At 42.2% G+C, this 16,742-nt stretch overlaps 4 protein-coding genes across 6 annotated transcripts; 2 read left to right on the top strand and 2 right to left on the bottom strand.

The window, feature by feature from the left end:
• The first annotated feature begins 125 nt into the window (after positions 1-125).
• Positions 126-7,172, top strand: LOC135350873 (spermatogenesis-associated protein 20-like). The gene is made up of 13 exons (XM_064549720.1): positions 126-289; positions 1,027-1,246; positions 1,442-1,585; positions 1,826-2,024; positions 2,242-2,372; positions 2,588-2,692; positions 2,941-3,015; positions 3,505-3,708; positions 3,911-4,103; positions 4,352-4,505; positions 4,954-5,171; positions 5,443-5,639; positions 6,819-7,172. The coding sequence occupies exons 1-13, from the start codon at positions 195-197 to the stop codon at positions 7,068-7,070; spliced, it is 2,187 nt and encodes a 728-aa protein (XP_064405790.1). The 5' UTR covers positions 126-194; the 3' UTR covers positions 7,071-7,172.
• A 328-nt stretch (positions 7,173-7,500) lies between these two features.
• LOC135350866 (uncharacterized) lies at positions 7,501-9,093 on the bottom strand. Of its 2 annotated transcripts, XM_064549713.1 has the most exons (4): positions 8,796-9,093; positions 8,120-8,584; positions 7,995-8,069; positions 7,501-7,732 (listed from the first exon to the last, which is right to left on the bottom strand). In XM_064549713.1, exons 1-4 carry the CDS (start codon positions 9,052-9,054, stop codon positions 7,665-7,667), a joined length of 867 nt encoding a protein of 288 aa, XP_064405783.1. In that variant the 5' UTR covers positions 9,055-9,093; the 3' UTR covers positions 7,501-7,664. The 2 variants fall into 2 exon arrangements, with proteins under 2 accessions (XP_064405783.1, XP_064405784.1); XM_064549714.1 differs by lacking the exon at positions 7,995-8,069.
• Positions 9,094-9,362: 269 nt separating this feature from the next.
• Positions 9,363-12,670, top strand: LOC135351404 (histone-lysine N-methyltransferase SMYD3-like). The gene is made up of 10 exons (XM_064550389.1): positions 9,363-9,505; positions 9,560-9,620; positions 9,854-9,950; positions 10,009-10,121; positions 10,172-10,465; positions 10,518-10,554; positions 10,599-10,677; positions 10,754-10,927; positions 10,982-11,099; positions 12,462-12,670. Exons 1-10 carry the CDS (start codon positions 9,363-9,365, stop codon positions 12,576-12,578), a joined length of 1,233 nt encoding a protein of 410 aa, XP_064406459.1. The 3' UTR covers positions 12,579-12,670.
• Positions 12,671-12,953: 283 nt separating this feature from the next.
• LOC135350858 (peptide transporter family 1-like) lies at positions 12,954-15,887 on the bottom strand. Of its 2 annotated transcripts, none has more exons than XM_064549706.1 (9): positions 15,718-15,887; positions 15,483-15,649; positions 15,138-15,409; positions 15,007-15,081; positions 14,634-14,763; positions 14,223-14,528; positions 13,862-13,977; positions 13,469-13,680; positions 12,954-13,231 (listed from the first exon to the last, which is right to left on the bottom strand). In XM_064549706.1, exons 1-9 carry the CDS (start codon positions 15,870-15,872, stop codon positions 13,048-13,050), a joined length of 1,617 nt encoding a protein of 538 aa, XP_064405776.1. In that variant the 5' UTR covers positions 15,873-15,887; the 3' UTR covers positions 12,954-13,047. The 2 variants fall into 2 exon arrangements, with proteins under 2 accessions (XP_064405776.1, XP_064405777.1); XM_064549707.1 differs by having other exon boundaries at positions 15,483-15,576; positions 15,718-15,767.
• Positions 15,888-16,742: the final 855 nt, after the last annotated feature.

Below are 16,742 nucleotides of genomic sequence, written 5' to 3'. Positions count from 1 at the left end.
GCTGTGGTTCTGTGTCGGGTCGGAAAATATTTTTTTATTAATTTTTGGGCACTGTAAGTTATATTTAATTTGAGCGGCGGTTATGATCGTCTAACAAAAAATGTTTATGAATGGTATCTAGCCTCGATTCCTGGCCGCACTGAAGGAGGCAGGCCTTGTGAAACTCGCTTGTGAAGGCCAAGGAGGCTATAATTATGGCATCAAGTACTAAGATTACCAAGTTCCTCAACCGCTTGGCTCAGGAGAAATCGCCCTATCTCCTCCAACATGCTTCCAACCCAGTCGATTGGTATGTACACAAATAGCCTATATAGGTCCCCTGGCCTAGTTGCTAGAATCATAGATATATATAAAGAAGAGAGGGATTGGCAACGGAAGTTAAAACGTAGACTTTTGTGCAGGGGGTGTGGCTTAATCAAGAAACGATGCGTGTTGTCCCCCATTGTAACGCCACGAAGCACTTTTTTTATGTTTGAGGCCTTACACAGAGCTTTCTAAGACCCCCCAAAACTTCATTTCCATGCTTCTTGATGATGTGTATTATGTGGAAATTCCCAAACTTTTTTCTAGATTGTTGAGAAAGAGCTACAGGTACATAGCGCTTTTTTAACCTCTTTTCACCGTTTTTTTATGGCTATGTACCAATAGCACCTATAATATAGCTAAGATTGTCTAACTAAGTAGTGTCCTGGATCACATATAGCCTCAAGCATGGAAATGAAGTCTAAAATCAGCAGCAGGATTGTTATACTGACAGTAAGACAATCAGTTGTCTCCTCAACCATTCCCAGCCTGTGCTTTACTCGAGGCTGTCTTCCTACGTTGAAGTAGACAGCCTCGAGTAACGCCGGGGCAACACGGATGGTTATTCGAGGTCAATTTTGTTGCCAATCCCTCTTTGCTCTATCTATGCTAGAATATAGTAGATTACTCCAGCTATATTTAATATCTATGACTAGATAGATCTGCCTGCATGAGATATCTACCATAATTATTGTAACTGTACTGATTGTTGTTTGTATACAGGTACCCGTGGGGTCAAGAAGCGTTCAAAAAAGCCAAGGAACAGAACAAGCCAATCTTCTTGTCTGTAGGCTACTCCACATGTCACTGGTGTCATGTGATGGAAAGAGAGTCGTTTGAGAGTGTAGAGATTGGACAATTACTCAACCAGAGCTTTGTGAGCATCAAGGTGGACCGAGAGGAGAGACCGGATGTGGACAAGGTCTACATGACATTCATACAGGTGTGGGGGCCGGGGGAGGGGGTACCGGGGTACTGGCATTTTCTTGTGATCAATAGCTTCACATTGAGATGCATCACACTATTAATTAGAATGACAAGTTTAATTAGAGAATTAAAAGAATCTTGAGGACGACAATGGATCAAATGAAGATTCAGCACATAATCTACTATACCCTTAACACATACTCTCTTGCAGGCCACACAGGGTGGAGGGGGTTGGCCTATGAGTGTGTTTCTGACCCCTGACCTCAAGCCGTTTGTAGGGGGGACTTACTTCCCCCCCAAGGACACCCTTGGTCGTCCTGGATTCACCACTCTACTGAAGAATATCGCTGAGCAGGTGAGGAAAACCAGGTCTGATTCATTTCATGGGATGTGCAGAACATTTACAAACCACTCATTGTTGTAAGCACAGCACATGAGCATTATAGTTGTCTCTGTACATGTACGAGTTTCGTAAACCACAGCATCATATTGACGACCCTACAGTGTATATACATCACATTAAATTAAACTGTGTGTCAGCAGCATTATTTTAGCGAGACAGTTTCAAAGCTTCATTGCCTGCCATTCCATACAGTGGAAGAGCAACCAGGACCGTATAGTTCAGCAAGGTTCCAAGGTGATTGAGGCCCTCTCTCAGGCAGTGTCGTCCTCCCACTCCCCAGACACCTCCCTCCCGGGTGCAGGGTGTGTTCAACGTGGCTACAACACTCTGGAGGAAAGGTTTGACTCCACCCACGGCGGATTCGGGAGAGAGCCAAAGTTCCCACAGCCAGGTGAGAATAAGGCAATGATCGTTATTTTTATAACTTTGCCTATTCTAAAAGTTACTTGGTGTATGCTAGGCATGCAGAATTTCTCTGCAAATTCATTGAAGTCATGTCATTCCAAGCTGTTCTGATAGCAGACTAAACAGTCGACCCTTTTTCTGCCTTCATTGTTAGAACAATGAAGGCACTGTTATGACAGCATTTGATATTTCTCCCCTTGCAGCCATTATCAACTTCTTGTTGTGTGTGTACGGTCGCTATCCCTCTTCTCCAATGGGTGAGGGTGCTCGAGACATGACCCTCGCCACTCTCAGGGCAATGGCCAACGGAGGGATTCACGACCATGTGGCACAGGTGACAGAATCACAGTTTTCTCTCAAGCTGATAAAGTAGTGCACATGTACATATGGCTGATTTAGAACTACAAATATATTTGATACTGCTCTTTCATTACTTTTAAGGGGTTGTACGTAACTTATAAACTTATTTCCCAAGCAAATAGCTATAGTATCGTGTAGTTTGGTAATTTATAGCTGAGGTAACGGCTCAAATTGCTCTATTCACTGCAGGGGTTCCATCGCTACTCGACTGACAGATTCTGGCATGTGCCCCACTTTGAGAAGATGTTGTACGACCAGGCCCAACTCACATCCATATACAGTGCAGCCTATCAGGTGTGTGGGTTGTGTGTGGTGTATAGGTTGTGTGTGGTGTGTGGTGTGTGGGTTGTGTGTGGTGTGTACGTGCAGTATTCCTAATCTGGCTATTGTTAGGGATCACCTCTATAGAAAATAATCATTCTTTCTTCGTACTTTTAATAAGAAATTTGCTTGTTTGTTTTTTTATTGTGGAGGGCTCCACAAGAAATTGCTTCCTCTTGTTGCTGTGCAAATTATGTTGTGAGCTTCACCACTTTTTACAGATCAGTAAGGATGAGTTCTTTGCAGACACAGTGAGGGACATTGTACTGTACGTCTCAAGAGACCTCAGAGACAAGGTAATTATGTAGAGTGTGAAGTGTCATTACAATAATAATGAAAATACTAAAATAAAGCACTAACAATAATTCTGGCATCTACAACTAACTGTATACCGTATAGCGCGAAATTTTCGAGGCACTTATATTTCGTGGATTGGCCTCTAAAGGCATTTCGTTGCACAATGTTCGTGGAATGACTGCTTACCGGAAGCCACACCTTTAAATCTTTGCACGTTATAGCAGATAATTCTAATTAAAGAACAATTTTTGTGGACTTAATTTTCGTGTAGGATTGCTAACCCACAAAATCCGCGAAATTAAGCCCCTCGAAAATTTCGCGCTATACGGTATGCACTCCTGGGATGCCCTACATCCCATGACATCCAAAGTACTGTCCCCCCAATTCACATAATTACCCATCCCTTTAGGCTTTTGTACTAATCAAGCCTTTCTTATATGAGTGATAATTATACTGTACACGTGAGTAATTTTTTGCACTCCCTTTAGGACGGTGGTTTCTACTCTGCGGAGGATGCGGACTCTTACCCCAGTGAAGGCTCTGAGGCCAAGAAAGAGGGGGCCTTCTGTGTGTGGAGCCATGAGGAAATAGCCTCCATCCTCACTGACACCCTCCCTGGAGATAAGACCACTGCAGAGCTGTTCTCTCATCACTATGGGGTGGAGCCTCAGGGAAATGTGTCATCAGTAAAAGTGGGTATTGACGTTGTAGTCTTTACTATAATTATTATTTATTGAGTATTAGGGGCTCAAATGTTTATGCAACCAGACTTTATGCTCTAAATTGACAAGGTTACTTATAATTCTCTTGTACGTGCTAACTAAAAGTAATCGTATGCTCAGAGGATAAAAACGGTCTCTACTGTATTTTATGCAATGATACTCTCCCCTACAGGACCCCCATGGTGAGTTGAAGGGGAAGAATGTGTTGATTGTGCGAGGGTCGCTGGAGAAAACAGCTGTTGAGTTCTCTCTGGAGGTCTCTCGAGTGAAGCAGCTGTTAAAGGAGTGCAGGGAGAAACTGTACGATGTACGGCAGGGAAGACCACGCCCACACAGGGATGACAAGATACTCACAGCCTGGAATGGTGAATATTATATCTTGACTCGGCACTGGTTTAGTGTGTTAAGAGCTAGTATATGTAGGGCTGCTGAGGTATGACTCATTTTTTGTGGACATTAGTACATGTATATACCTTAGCCCAACATGCAGTGTCCGCCCACATACATGCCTATTGTATTTCTGGGGCCCAGCTAGTATCAAGTCGGTGTCTGTGTGTATGTTTGTTGAGTATGCTGGTGACACATAGTCTTCTGTGATGTTAAATTCTTTCAGGACTCATGATATCTGGACTGTCCCACTCATCCATGGCCCTGGGGGACCACACCCACCTGGAACTGGCCAGAGAGGCAGCTGGCTTTATCAGACGCAGCCTGTATAGAGAGGACACTGGAGTGCTCATTAGGAACGCCTACAGGGACAACTTAGGGTGAGTCACTTTATACCCAAAGAGATATTAAAAAAAAAGGCTACTGAAAGCTCACAATTGCAAGAGGCTGTTTTCCTTAGCTCTGTAAGTGGAGTCTACATATATTTTGTGCGGAGTTTTTCTTGCGCTTCGAGTCGCCCTCTAGAATGATAAAAAACATCATAAGAGCAAGAACACAGAGCTAGAAGTGTTTTTGGAAGTTTAAAATGACTACTAGTTTGTGTTGTTTCTAGTAACTTGATGATCGCTCAGAGCTTCCACTGAATTGAAGATTGATACTTCTCATATGGAATAATCAACTTTTTTCATGATATTTATAGTTTCACAAAAATCATTGTAAAAAAATACTGCGTATTATATAAACGTATTTCACTTCACACATTTTTGTTGGTGAGGATCAATTAAGTCACTCCTTTAGGCTTAACATTAATTTTCTCTTTGCCCCCAGTACCCTTGGTGTGGGTAGCATTGATGGATTTGCTGACGACTATGCCTACTTGATCAGAGGATTACTCGATCTGTACGAAGCCAGTCACGAGTCATCATGGTTACAGTGGGCATGGCAACTACAGGGTAAGATGAATGAACTGTTCTGGGACTCAGAGGGCGGTGGTTATTTCACGGCCACGTCACATGATCCCAGCATTCTCATCAGAATGAAGGAAGGTGAGTAGGCTTATATGTGTAAGAATGTCACTATTGTCTTCATAACAAGGTGATTTTCTAACCACTGTCATGTGATGTTTTGATTGTCATCGTGCTATAAATTATTTGAAACTTTGGCAATTACTATCAGCTTCGTTCTCACTTACATGTGTGCAGGTGTTAGTTTACTTACTGTTTTCACAATAGTCCTTGTGTTACATATGTATAGCTACATACATACATAGCTTGGATCCCTTGTGTAGGGTTTATTGTTTTGTTCAATGTCATCCAGATCAAGATGGAGCAGAGCCAAGCCCCAACTCAGTGGCCGCATCCAACCTCCAACGTCTCTCGGCCTACTTGGGCAGGCCTGTTGACCCGAGCCCTGAGGCAATCTACAAGACCTTCAATGAGATGATGAGTCAGCACCCTGTGGCCATACCAGAGCTACTAGCTGCATTCATCCATCACTCCAGGACTACCAAACAGGTGAATAGAAACAAACTTTAAGGCTATATAGCAGTGCTATTGTAGTTCAAGCGAGTGTGTACAAGACAATATTATCTTCTAAATGTGTATATGACCAGGAGCAGATTAACAGGAGCATCTAACTGTACATGGGTTTGGGAATTACATTTCGTGTGTTTCCTAAACAACGCATTGCCTTATAAGAAAAGTGTGCAAGTACTGTGTACATAAATTACAGACCATGGTCAGCCTGTGAAGTGCAGGAGAGCTAGGTTGAGCCAGAAAGAGCCTAGCTAGGTCTTTGGTATACAGAGACTGTCATTGGCGAGGTACAGAAATTTCTGAAAGAGGAGAGCATAATCCAATTACTTTGTAAAGAGAACATTTGCTTAGACCTAAACTAGGCGTTTTGTTTTTACAGAGTCTTACCAAGGGCGTATAAAAGAAGAGAGGGCATGCAACTCCACTATCAGTACACGTAGCTAGCAGAGTTCAAACGTGGGCGGAAGAATGTGTGCATTTGCATGAAGTGCTAAAAATAGAAATTTCATTTCATGCACTGTCATGCACATTCATCCGCCCACGTTTGAACTCTGCTCATATAGGAGTTGCATGCCCTCTCTTCTTTTATACGCCCTTGGTTTTACTGAGGTTCTTAGAAGAGAGAGCTTACTACCAGGCCTAGCTAACTAGCTAGCTGTAGCTTTTCACTTTTATTGACCTATGCGTAGGTAAAAATGCACCGTTAGCTCAATTAGCACTCGCCCGCAGATGATTATCATCCATTTAGCGGTTTTGCATATAAGGTCATGCTTTGCAAACTTGCACAAGCATTTCCCAACGTAAGACGCTCCTTCTGTAATCTGCCCCCGATATGACTTAGTGCCCCAGTACATTACTACCCCTGTATACACGCCCACTACATGCACATTCCTAGCACTTCAGGCCCCTTGCAGCCTGTGTACTGTGGTTTCAATTTGCAAGATTTGCGGGAATATCTGCTTCACCCAAATTGCCATGCTGCATGTTTATACTTTGGCTCATAATTATGCAATTGAGGTTACAAAATTCAACTGTGCATATAATTATTGTATTGACTCATGTGATGCTAAACAACATCGTTTATATACTCATGCTTTCGAAAGTTTGTACTGTGTATATTACATTTTGTAATACTGCCTTGTCATCTCCCCTGTGCAGATCATCATAGCTGGTAAGAAGAGTTCGCCAGACACCCAGGCCCTGCTAGAGGTCGTCAACTCGTGCTATATCCCCCACAAGATCCTCATCCTTCATGAATCAGGGTCAAACACATTCCTAATACAGCACCTGCCAGAAATCGAGTCCATGGTTGCTATTGACAACAAGTCCACGGCTTACGTATGTGAGAACTTCACCTGTGCTGCACCTGTTAACGAACCAGACAAACTTAGGAAACTGTTACAATTATAGTAGAATCTAGTCTCTTGTAAATATTTCTGTGTTTGTATACCAGTATAATATTTATGAATAATGCTATTTGCAAATAAAAAGATGTTATGATGCCAATATAAATTATAATCAAGAGTAGAGCCCGGCCACAAACCCATTAATTTGTTGTCCTGTCCATGTGTATAACACCCACGTCTCTCAAGTGGCTCTAAGTCTATATAGATCATGTACGTATGCACATCAATTATACATAAATGCTGTAGATTTAATTTCTGATTGCCCGCGCCACGCCTGCCTTAGCAAGAGTATATGATACTCTTGGCCTTAGCCATACATGGTATATATGTAAAACCCAATTACTATAATTATGTGTTAATTGAGACAAAAACGTATTTATATGTTTGTATAGCATGCTTAATTACTCCCAGTCCCCTTCATGTACTCACATCAATAATTATAATAAGTATATATTGATCAATGAATCACAACTAGAGGGTAAAAAAATGTCAACAAGTCACGTATACGAGGGTAGATCATTACTTGCTTAGCTAGCTACTATATATATAATAGGGTATCTATAACTCAAATATCCAGCTACGAACAGAGCCTATAGTGTCATGAGTCCAGTGTACATGAAGAATTTGTCTCTGAGAGTGAGGCCGGGGATCTGTGCTTAGTAGGGACTGGGAGATGAATAGGGGGAAAGGTACGTTAAATTAAGCAATGGTTATAACGTATTATTTTGCTGACTCCTGCAGCAATATTTACGGCTACATAGATGTGTGTGTGTGTGTAGGTGCATACAATTATAGCAAGCTCAAGCCACGTGGCAGAAAGGGGGTATATATATCCCCTTAATCTACCATGTGGACCCAGAAATACTCGCAAGAGCTTGAGCCAGGGTCCCCACATTCAGACAACACTGCCTGCATGTACGTAGCTTACTTTTAGCAGCAGGATTTGTTTGAATAACATCTTCCATTTCAATACCTTCCAAAGTGTTCAGCTTAAATGTAACTCCTATAAAAAAAAATTTTTTTCTGGTTTGCACAACTGCACATCTCACTTACTTGACTTAATACTTGACTTGGAACGCAACTGCTGTAGTCTTTCACGATTACTTTTATTCTCTGATTTCAATCGTTTCAATCTTTCTGACTGGGCTTTAGGAGTGAGCCTAGATATAGGATAGTTTGATGATGCGCTCATTCTGGCATCTTTAATGTCCTGATCAATATTGATATTTCTTGTTGCATTTTGTTGAGAACAACGAGCTTCTCGCTTGCAATTATTGCAAACATTAAACAGCTTGTTTCCAACTTTGGTGTATCGGTTGCTTGGTTTATGCCAAAGAAAACAATCAGTTGCTTCATATCTCTTTATCGGAAGTTGCAGTGTGCGTACATTCTCACGATGATAACCATTCGCTTTGTACATCTCCTCATACCACTCCGGCTGGATTCCAGGGCAGAGAACATGGCCACCACTTTCTTGAATTATATTTATAATACTTTCATAATCATCCGTGACCAAACCTACGATACAATTAAATTAATCAGGCTCATTCATTGTAGGTAATAATTTGGATCCAGTGGCATATACGGCACCAGATGTAAATTATAGAAGGGAGGGGTTCGGGTTAGCTAAGGAAACGTAACAAAAAATAGGGCGTTTCCATATCCATATCTGGTGCCGTATAAGCCTCCTGATCCAATAATTTATTACACGTCATTAAATTAATCTTACCTTTCAATCTCTCAACACTGCGTGGGATGGGGTACAATACATCGACCTTGTAAGTTCTGGTAGTTGACACTACAAGGCGCACTGCACGGATCGGGCCTAGCTGCGGGTCTATGTGGCACTTAGTAGAAGATATCTCTAACCACTTCAACGAGCCACTGGGGTCCTTGAGGATCTTGTGATCAATGGAAGAATTGGACTTGACTAATTCAAGCATTTGCTCAAACCAATCTAGAGCCGGCCTCTCCTTATCCTTATCCATGTCCTCAACAATAATTATTATCTGCCCACGCCCCGCCCATGTAGGTACAGGGTACAAATAAGAGCACAATAATTATTATTGTAGGCGTAACCACGCCCATTTATGTATGAAATCTGACCACAGTGGCTATTATATTAAAGACTCTGTCCCAAAAAGAAATAATAACATAAATTTAGTAGATCTATCTATGGTGTGGACGTGTACGAGACTAACACGTATACTCGAACTCGTACACATGTGAGGACTTAAAGAAGCTATCTGCAGTGGTTGGATTACCTCAGTCGCTGGAACTGCGCACAGTGGATGGGATGGGTCGAGGAGTGTTTACTAAAGTGTCTATATCTATATCTGCTGGAGACAGTCACACTATACTCAGTGCACTACCTATAGCACATTGCAGTGTGGAGGAGGCTAGAGGCGCTCTCTGTGAGCACTGCTTCTACAGATCAGAGTGAGTAATTGTGTTACTGTATTGCATGCAAAGCTCATGCACGTTCATGTGTAGGTCACCACTGAAGAAGTGCAGCCGATGCAAGTTTGTTTATTATTGCAACACCGAATGCCAGGTGTGTGTGTGTACGTGTATGCACTAAAGTAATTTTGCACCTACCACATGCCTTGTTACATGTATGCTGCACACCATTGCACAGTACATATTCTCTGTTTGTTACGACATGTACAATTACCGCTTTTGATACGTGTATGTTGTCCTGGTAACCCAGATATTGATGTGTGTGTGTGTGCCTGTATGTTGTACGCTACTTTGCAGCGTTTGGATTGGCCCCTGCACAAGATGTAGTGTAAGATTGTGAGAGGTGTGAAGGAGGTGGCACCGGCACCGTTTATAAGACTAGCCCTCCGAGCGCTCGCCATAGACACTCAACACCTCTGCTCACGTAAGCACAGCTGCTCTATTAATAATAATGTGAGGGTGAGTAAATGTCCTTTCCATAGTTCCTAGTGACTGGTACTCGAGCAGAGAACAATTGGCTGCACAGCTATTGATAACTGACACTGCTTATCTCTGCAATCATCCTCGGGATGTCATCCACCAGCTGTTCCGGAAGGTACACAAAGTGTAGTAGTTCTCATTGTGTTACTTTATGCCCCTGTATAGTTGGTCTGTAATCAATTCTCAGTGACGGCTGGGGACGAAATGTCTCCAGTAGGCGTGGCCTTGTACACCACCCCCTCTCTGCTGAACCATTCCTGTCGTCCTAACACCCTTGCTCTCTTTAATGGACGACAAATACTCTTCAAGGCTGTCAGGGATATAAATCCTGGAGAGCAACTGTTCATTTCCTACACTGACACAGTGCAATTGCTGAGTGAGCGTCAAACTGATCTACAGAAGGGGTACAACTTCACCTGTGCCTGTGAGAGATGCTTGGAGGACATCAGCAAATCCCCCGTGAGTGTTTGTTGCTGTGGTGATAACCTATTATAGTACCATTTGTTTCCAGGGATGCTCTGATCGATTGCTCTTAATGGATGCCAATGGTTTGTTGCTCTTATTTTTTACACTTTTATTTTGTGTGTTGTAGGAAAGGAAGTCCCCTGCTCATTAAGGCAGGATATGGAAAAAAAGCTGGAAGAGTTGAATGGGTTAAAGAAACGTGGAGATATCCTGCTACTTTACAGTTCATATAGGGTTACCATCACAGTGTGTGTGTGCGCTCCCTAACAGTTTGTGTGTACAGTGGCAGGTGATGTATGACAAAGGCAGAGCTCTATATACGAGGCATTTGACACAACTATCCCCTGACAATATTCTGGGTCTACGTCTTATGTACCATCTGATCCGTGCCGGTCTTGAGTTGTGTCTCTGGGAGGAGGCGCTCGAATACAGCATCAAACTATTGGAATCATCTCTGTAAGTACATACAGCTACCACCCACACACTTCACTAACCCACACACACACACAGCCGTCAATTTGGGCCCTTTAATCCTATGAGTGTAGTCCATCTACTTCGAACTGGTAAGTTGAGACGATGTTTAGGAACTACTGACCAACTGATCCTATCACTAGCCGACTTCACCAAGGCAAGCCCTCCACTGTACAGTATAGTACTCCCACACACTCACTAGCATTTAAATCCACATTGTCAGAACATCTTACACTGATTGTAGGTGTCATGTGTGTCTGTTTCAGCTATAACTGCTCAACAGTTGCAATGCGACCAACTAAACAGCTTCTATAGGTCGATCATTGTATTTACGAACAAAGAGACAGAACTAACTCACAATTGAACTAACTTGACGTCGCCACGTGGGTCATATATTTTGTGTCTTATGACTATACTACCAAGAGTGCATGAATTCATGCTACTATAATTATACATGTGTACAATTTGCGAATCTCCTGGAAGATCATTCATCAAGCCATAAGATATATAGACTTTTGTTTCTTCTATGACTGCATGTGTGGGTTCATTGTCAACAATTCAATTCCAAAAAACAATAACGTAACATTATACAAAATAAATTAACTCTAACTCTAATACCTTGAGCGAAGCAAACATAATTTATACATTTTTAAAGTTCCTGCGTAGTATAGAATATCTTTCATAGATCTACGTGTGACTGTATCGTACTCGGTGTGTGTCACTGTTTTCATAACGATTCTCACAGACTAACGATTATAGCGAGAAGCATTAGCACAGTACAGCGCAGCTTGCATCACTCGTTTATGTAAGTTCACACGCTGTTTCGTTAAATTATGTATCTAGGGTACCTTTTCACTTAGCGATGGAAGTCAAGCAAATTTATCAGCTATAAGGTCTGCACAAAAATTATTTTCCAGAAACACTTCCAGAGATAATTGTGTAGACTAATACACTGATACGATCACCACCATTTTCACCTAAATGATTCACACTATATCACTTTCACACTGATCACACTATATCACTTTTTGGGTGGCTCTGGGACCATCTGCGTGTACTTTTCAGAACTCCCGCGAAAACCCTGGAAACTTATTGCGTCCAATGCATGTATACATCTCAGAGTTACCCCCATTACTGAATCACATGCTCCCTGATGGTAGCTAGGAGATTGATTGTCCGTAAAGTAGCTATAGAGCGCTTGTTCATGCTTGTGTTCCTATAGTACCTTATGATAATAATCTAATGAAGGCTGTGTAATTAGTGCATGTGCTGTGTCCCAAATGACCTCATGAAAGTATGTTTTAGCAGCAGAACTGCTCGTGAACTTTTTACAGACAGCAAAACAATTCTCATGAATTATTCATATTAGCCCTTTAGCCTCGATTAAAACCGCGGAGATACACAGATGGTACATGCATGCATGTGGTATTTCGACAGTAATTCCAATCCATTGATCCAACCTATTATGCAGTTAGCCTTGTACTTATACTACCCCCCTTTCCAAACACACACTCTGCAGGCTAAGACGGCAGCTCTGAATCTGTACGGAGCTGACCACTTCTTCACTCTGAGAGCAGCCGAATTGCTGACCCACTCTCAACTTGAACTAGATATAGCTCACATGTGCATTCAATAATCTAGACACGATTGTTGGGTTTGTTTTTTAATGCAAGTCTTAAGTAGTATGGTATGTCAAGTAATAATTCAATGGACAAGGTTGTTTGCTTGGTGGCTGGCTAGTCTGACACTCTCAATACATTCAAACCCAAGCCCGTAGGAAGCAATTTGATAGTGGTTAGGCCAGTAATAGAAAAAAATCCACTGTCTTTTATTATTAATCCATATGGTTCGGAGGCAAAAAGCTAAACAAAAATGACGACCATTATCTAGCTATAGCTACGAAGAGTGGTCAGGTCAGCTTGACCGCTTCCTACGGGCCTGCTTGAAACACAGTGTGTGGCATTGATGTGTTGGGCCAGTAGTTACAGCAGTCATTTTTAGCTCAAGGTGATCAATTCAGTGATCACGAGGGTCGTACTATACAAACACATACACATTCAACGCACATACAGCAGTAAATGCATAAATTGTACGTGTACTAATAGTTAGCTAGGGTCTCTATACTTGAATCTCCAGTTAACGGCTACGAACAGAGCAGTCACTAGTGCCATGAGTCCAGTGTACATGAAAAACTCATCTCTGAGAGTGAGGCCTGGGATCTGTGCCAGACCAGCATTCAGTAGAGTGCCCAGGGCCTGGGAGATAAACCAGAATGAGGTGATGACGTTCCTGCATGTATATAAAGGGGAGACGTTAAAGTTATACACACCTGACGGCAATAATTACGGCTATGATACAAAATCAATGTAGCTGCGAATGTGTAGGCAATCAGATACAATATTAAAGCACTTATAAAAGTGGTTGGTGTGCATGTTGTATTATTAGTGCTTTAAAACAGCTGTGGCTATCAAATGTAATACCCTAGATCCATATGCATTGTGGCCACTGGAGGTTACATTCACTTACCTAAAGTCAGGTGGTGCTTGTGAGTAGGCAAACTCTAGCCCAGTGACTGCAACCAACACTTCAGCAAATGATATGAGAACGATCTGTGGTAGTTGCCATGCTATACTGATATCCCCTAGGCAGTCCTGCCCCTGGGGCAACTTAACAAGGTAGAGCTGTAGCAAACCTGACAGCAGGAAGCTTAATGCAGCCGACATCATGCCTGCTACTAACTGCAGAGTTAAAGTAATATCAGTGAATGGGCGTACGCAGTATAAACACCATACAACCACAAAGGCAATATGTATGAAAAATCCCTGTATAAAAATGTTGTGGGGTGAATGCAATCATTATTGTTACAAATGAACAATATAGAAAGGCCCATATTTTCACAAAACTATTGACTACATGTACCTTGTGTAGAGGTCGTATTTTAACTCCCATTGTCTTCTCCAGGTGGGGGTAGACAATGTAGTCCAAAACAGGGATGATGAACAACACTAGGAAGTCATTCACACTCGGCATCAAATCTACAGTGCATACATGCATTACACCTATGTGGAGTTTGTGTAAGAGGATCTATATACGTTTGCTTACTGAGATTCTGTATTGCATGGATATGAAGCCAAATGATAGCACGGAGGCACTTTAACTAGGATAATTAATGGTAATGGACCTATGTACTTACAAGGGACTATTACAAATGTAATGTCTAGGACAGCTATAGGATCAATGATTGTCCAGGACCATGCATGAACACCTAGAGAATACAAACCTGGTGGTACGTGCAGAGCTCCAAGGTGACAGTTCATCATGGTGCCTTGCAGAATCCAGGTCGAGTTTTGCTGGTAGAAAATAGCCCAGAAAACAATGAGTGGTGTGAACACGCCCACAAACGGCAGGAGCTCCTTTAACCTGGTCTTGAGGTACTGACTAGTAGTCCTCTGTTCTTTATTGAGGAGAGGATTTGTCTCATTAGAAGATGGCTTCTTTGAACAGGCACATTTTAATCGCTCCGGTTTCTTTTTGAAATACAGGTAGCCTCCACTGAAAAATAGGATCGCTGAGCTTGATGTTGTCCCTGAATAAATTAATCTATCAAAGTGGTATCAACAGTATAAAGAGGTGATTCTAAGAATTTAGACAGAAGCAAAGCACAGAAGTAAGGAAGTACTACAATAGTTACCAAGAATGGTGATCCAAGCGATGATAAACCCTACTGACTGTCTGAGAACTGGCATCCCGGACTCCCCCACTAGGGCCCCGATGTTACAACACCAGTAATACCAGGAGAATGACCGCTCCTTCGACTTAGTCTGTGTGCATTGTAGAGGGAGGGAATTTCTCACTCACTGCTCGAACTTTATTATGTCTAACAGTTACCATTCATTACATTACTGTTAAAAGCTCATTACATGCATGGTACACAAGTAAAGAGGGGTGTGTTAGTCTCGCAAGCAGGCGTCAGCGGGAGGGGGGAGGAACTTAAAGAGACGTCAAAAGTCTTTCCTCCCCTTCTGACATCTGCTTGTGAGACTATGTGTGTGTTGGGTGGTCACCTGTTCTTCTGTAAACTGGTCTGCAACAAGAACACTCTGTATAGCATTGATGTGCCCGTACCCAACAGAGAAAAACTAGGTGGAGGATAATTCTCAAAGTAGCATACAGAGTGATTTAAAACTGTTCTCACAGTTAATCCAATTATAGAGAGGACCATATTTAGCGTTGGAGAGATGTTGAGATCGATCTGATTAAGGATAGTCACTTTGTCCAGCTCGCTGCAATTTGAGCTCCAGTTAAAAGAGCCACTATATTCAGATCCGGATAGGTACACAGACTTGTTGTTGCTATTGGCAACACAGCAACCAGGTGGAGACACTGTGTACTGCCATGTGGAGAATGATAGAAGGCATATCCCAATAGTAGTCAACAGAGTGCTTAGAACTTGAGTCAAGAAGTTGCCTTTACAATATAATTATGATACAATGCTCAATCCAGCAGTAATATCAAATATTTTTATGTGTATGGTGCTCACCTAGAATCCTATCTGCTAAGAATCCTGCTGACAAGGCACATATCTGGTAGAGAGCAATGTACACGTTGACGGCTGCTGTGCCCAGCTGATCCGCCTGAGTCAAACACACAAACAAAAACCGAGTGAAATACAACTCCAGTACTGCTTGGAGACCTATCCCAGAGTAGCTGAAGAAAAAATACCCATAATGTGCACCCATTTTTAGTGAATAGCCAGCTGCATTGTATCAATTCACCTTTGCCCAACTGTAGAAGTCAGTAGGAAGAAGACAGCTCCATATGGATACCTTGCCTTCTTTTCTAGCTTAACAGCACCATTACCTGCTCCGTCCTTCAAGCTTGCTGGCTCTTTTACTTCAGTATTTCGTTGAATATCTCCCACCATCGACATCCTTCAAGAGGCCATGTTGAGTGGGCGGGAACACACCTTGACCTACAGCTAAAATTACGAGCCCTACCCCCCTTTTCTGCAGAGTTGTCCAAGGTGTAGTAAGATGTGTGCATAGTTGCCTAACATGTGTGCCTCGTAAAGACATGCCTGCTCATCAAGCTGTCAAAAATTTTTTCGAGCAACTCAACAACAGACAAATGGTCATAAGCGCCCGTAGAATCTCGAGAGCACAGAGTAGACTTCGTCATCTGACTGAACAGGCTGAGAGACACTACACTTGGTGAAAAGACATGGACGAGAGTTTAAGACATCGAAGAGCGGTTAGTGCAGGACAAGTATACTGTACTGATGAGGTCTATCGAGTCTAGGGTGGTGAGTACAGTGGTTCCACAATATTGGAACTTGAAGAGTGCTGTTTCGACTCGTGCCGATGGTGTACTAACAAGTTCACAGCTGGTATATAGACTGCCCAGTGCAAGAAGACACTCCCACTTTTAAAGGTAGGTTTTTTTGAAGAGTTTCTTTGTGTATAAATGTTCTGGTACTAGATATAATTATATCATACCTCATTCACGATAGTGTGTAGACAAATTATTTTCGTGTGGTGGAAATTTTTGTATTGTAGAGCAACTGAAAATAAAAACTGCAGTGCAATATATAGGTTCTACGTCACTATCCGCAAGGATAGTTGATACAAAAATTTGCACTAACGAAAATTACCCACTGTACAGTTTGTAATCCTTCCATGCTCACTATCAACTGACCGGGCTCTTCCTTCTCCTCTTCAAATAGCCAGTAAGTGCTTACAAGCTATTTAATATTCCCACAATATTCCTAACCCCTCCCGCACACATGTACAGTGTGCATATT

Source organism: Halichondria panicea, chromosome 17 (assembly GCF_963675165.1).
Source record: "Halichondria panicea chromosome 17, odHalPani1.1, whole genome shotgun sequence".
Taxonomy (NCBI): Eukaryota; Metazoa; Porifera; class Demospongiae; order Suberitida; family Halichondriidae; genus Halichondria; species Halichondria panicea.
Note: the sequence above shows the minus strand (reverse complement) of the source record. Positions and strands in the feature narration are given on the sequence as shown.

Coding starts and splice junctions, on each gene's coding strand:
- LOC135350858 (XM_064549706.1), bottom strand. CDS start 15,872: ATGTCGATGGTGGGAGATATTCAACGAAATACTGAAGTAAAAGAGCCA. Junction 15,650..15,717: donor ACTTCTACAGTTGGGCAAAG/GTGAATTGATAC, acceptor TTTTTTCTTCAG/CTACTCTGGGATAGGTCTCC. Junction 13,232..13,468: donor CAAGCACCACCTGACTTTAG/GTAAGTGAATGT, acceptor ATATACATGCAG/GAACGTCATCACCTCATTCT.
- LOC135350873 (XM_064549720.1), top strand. CDS start 195: ATGGCATCAAGTACTAAGATTACCAAGTTCCTCAACCGCTTGGCTCAG. Junction 1,247..1,441: donor TCTACATGACATTCATACAG/GTGTGGGGGCCG, acceptor ACTCTCTTGCAG/GCCACACAGGGTGGAGGGGG. Junction 4,104..4,351: donor GATACTCACAGCCTGGAATG/GTGAATATTATA, acceptor AAATTCTTTCAG/GACTCATGATATCTGGACTG.
- LOC135351404 (XM_064550389.1), top strand. CDS start 9,363: ATGGGTCGAGGAGTGTTTACTAAAGTGTCTATATCTATATCTGCTGGA. Junction 9,621..9,853: donor ATTGCAACACCGAATGCCAG/GTGTGTGTGTGT, acceptor CACAAGATGTAG/TGTAAGATTGTGAGAGGTGT. Junction 10,122..10,171: donor TCCACCAGCTGTTCCGGAAG/GTACACAAAGTG, acceptor GCCCCTGTATAG/TTGGTCTGTAATCAATTCTC.
- LOC135350866 (XM_064549713.1), bottom strand. CDS start 9,054: ATGGATAAGGATAAGGAGAGGCCGGCTCTAGATTGGTTTGAGCAAATG. Junction 8,585..8,795: donor CAGTGTTGAGAGATTGAAAG/GTAAGATTAATT, acceptor ATTGTATCGTAG/GTTTGGTCACGGATGATTAT. Junction 7,733..7,994: donor AACAAATCCTGCTGCTAAAA/GTAAGCTACGTA, acceptor TTCATCTCCCAG/TCCCTACTAAGCACAGATCC.